At 33.6% G+C, this 2,080-nt stretch overlaps 1 protein-coding gene across 4 annotated transcripts; it reads right to left on the minus strand.

Annotated features, from left to right (window-relative positions):
• Positions 1-6: 6 nt before the first annotated feature.
• On the minus strand, positions 7-1,793 carry LOC116351065. Of its 4 annotated transcripts, none has more exons than XM_031783111.1 (5): positions 1,671-1,793; positions 1,059-1,511; positions 746-926; positions 519-580; positions 7-270 (listed from the first exon to the last, which is right to left on the minus strand). In XM_031783111.1, exons 2-5 carry the CDS (start codon positions 1,072-1,074, stop codon positions 35-37), a joined length of 495 nt encoding a protein of 164 aa, XP_031638971.1. In that variant the 5' UTR covers positions 1,075-1,511; positions 1,671-1,793; the 3' UTR covers positions 7-34. The 4 variants fall into 4 exon arrangements, with proteins under 4 accessions (XP_031638971.1, XP_031638972.1, XP_031638973.1 ...); XM_031783112.1 differs by having other exon boundaries at positions 1,059-1,119; positions 1,671-1,792; XM_031783113.1 differs by having other exon boundaries at positions 1,059-1,123; positions 1,671-1,774.
• Between the last annotated feature and the right edge of the window lie 287 nt (positions 1,794-2,080).

Below are 2,080 nucleotides of genomic sequence, written 5' to 3' on the forward strand. Positions count from 1 at the left end.
CCATACACCATTCATGTATATAAAATACGCGATATTACATGCAATGAATTCTACAATCTACATAGTTATTAAAACAACCTATAAAATCGTTTAATGTGTCACAATCATGAAAAATAAGACCCGAAAACCAGTAAATAACAATATAAAAAAGAATTAGACCTAACAAGCTCCATACAAAATTTCCAATTGACATCTTATACTCTGGTGGAGTTGACTGATCGTCAAATTCTTCGTTGTGATCTTGAGATAGTAGGCGGTATGCGGTTCGGTCTGAAACATCATAAAGCAGAAAATTACAAATAGAGATTGATGTCAAGGTCTATTAAATCTATTAGAGATGTCAAGGTAGTGGTCGAAAAAAAACAGTATCAACATTAGAAATGATTCGGAAAGTGAAGAAAAAAAATCTCCGGATCCCAATTCATTGGGCTATTGCGCTTGGGGAATTTTAAATACACACATTGTTTTTTTTTTTTGTTCATTTGAATTACAGCTTAGTTCAACCGATCGAATCTTACCTTGTTTTGATGATGCCAATTCCTCCAAAGGATTATTCTGCTTGTTCACATTTTGTGCATGTCTAATAAAAGGAGTTAAAAATAAAAAACACATGGAGTATTTAACAACGTATGTATGTTTAATTGAGTAGCTGAGAATAAAAGTTACGATACAAAATCGTGCCAGGAAGATTTTCCGTATCGCCACTTTTATTCTCAGCTACTCAAGTGATTTTTCAAAAAATTACCGTAAAATTAAAATGATGTCGCCCATTGATGTAATGCCCATGTAAGTTAGACATGTAATGCCCATGTCATTTAATTCCGTTAACATATCCATAGTCATTCGATGTTCATGGAAACTGCGAGCATATTTCGCTGCCACATCACCTAATACACCAGCATGTTCAAAGAATTTTAACCATGCATCTATTAAAAAAAATAAATGTCCAATTATCAATCACATGACTCAGAACAATACAAGTGTTCTCGAAATTCAGACTTTCTCGGTTGCAGATTTAGTAAATAAAGAAAAAACCTGTTTAAATATAAAATACATACCTTCGGATGAAGCCATGGCCGCTTGTTGTTGTTGTTAACACTGATTTTTGATGGGTAAAACCTAGCTTTCAAAGTTCAAAACCCTATAAATTATTATCTGTGTATGTGTGTGTGTGAGAGAGAGAGAGAGAGAGAGAGGCAGAAAGACCAATGTCAATATAGGATTTTTTGGTTTTGTGCCGGCTCGATAAATTTAAACGGATGAATTTACAATTGAGTATAGGGCATAGTTAAAAAAAAATCTTTGCCGTACACACTGGACTCCTTGCATCAAAACCATAAATATTTTAACGTGGATGATGGTAAAAAAACTATCCTGAATACAGACGGCCTTTAAAATGTATTCGTTACGCGTGCAATATACAACGGCAATAAAATCTGCACATGCATTGACATTCGATTGTGATTTCTCACTCTATCTCGCTCGCTCGCTCGTTCGGCACATAGATTCGACTAGGGAGAATTACACGCAAATTTTTCCATAAGTAAAAAATGCATTTCCATTTAAAACAACACACAACACACAACAAACAAAACAATTTTGTCTCCGCGTCTCACAATATTTTTTTTTGCGTGTGTGTTCCTTTTTTCAAATCAAAAAATTTTGTTTACCCAACACTTCCGTTTGCTGCTTCAAGCAAAATTGAATAAATAAAATCTAATTCAGAGACAAATGCTCCAAACTACACAATGATTATTATAGTTTTTCTAAAAATTCACCTTAATGATTTCACAAAATGTTTAAAATTTAACCAACCTTGAATGCATTTCGAGTTGTATACAACCCATCATCAGCATCACGACTAAAAGTAAATTCCACATCACATGAACCAAAAGTCTTACAAAGTCTCATTTACACTCTCACCGACGGCACTTAATAAACAATAGAAACGATAACGGTATCAATAAACAGTAACATAAAAACGCACACTACTAATCACATTACATTTAAACATTGCAAATGAGTGAGAGAAGGCATGATTCTACGTTCCCTTCATCTTGATTTAAATTGTTATTGTCTT

Source organism: Contarinia nasturtii, unplaced genomic scaffold (genome assembly GCF_009176525.2).
Source record: "Contarinia nasturtii isolate CC-2019 unplaced genomic scaffold, AAFC_CNas_1.1 Cnas_scaffold_4594, whole genome shotgun sequence".
Lineage (NCBI taxonomy): Eukaryota > Metazoa > Arthropoda > Insecta > Diptera > Cecidomyiidae > Contarinia > Contarinia nasturtii.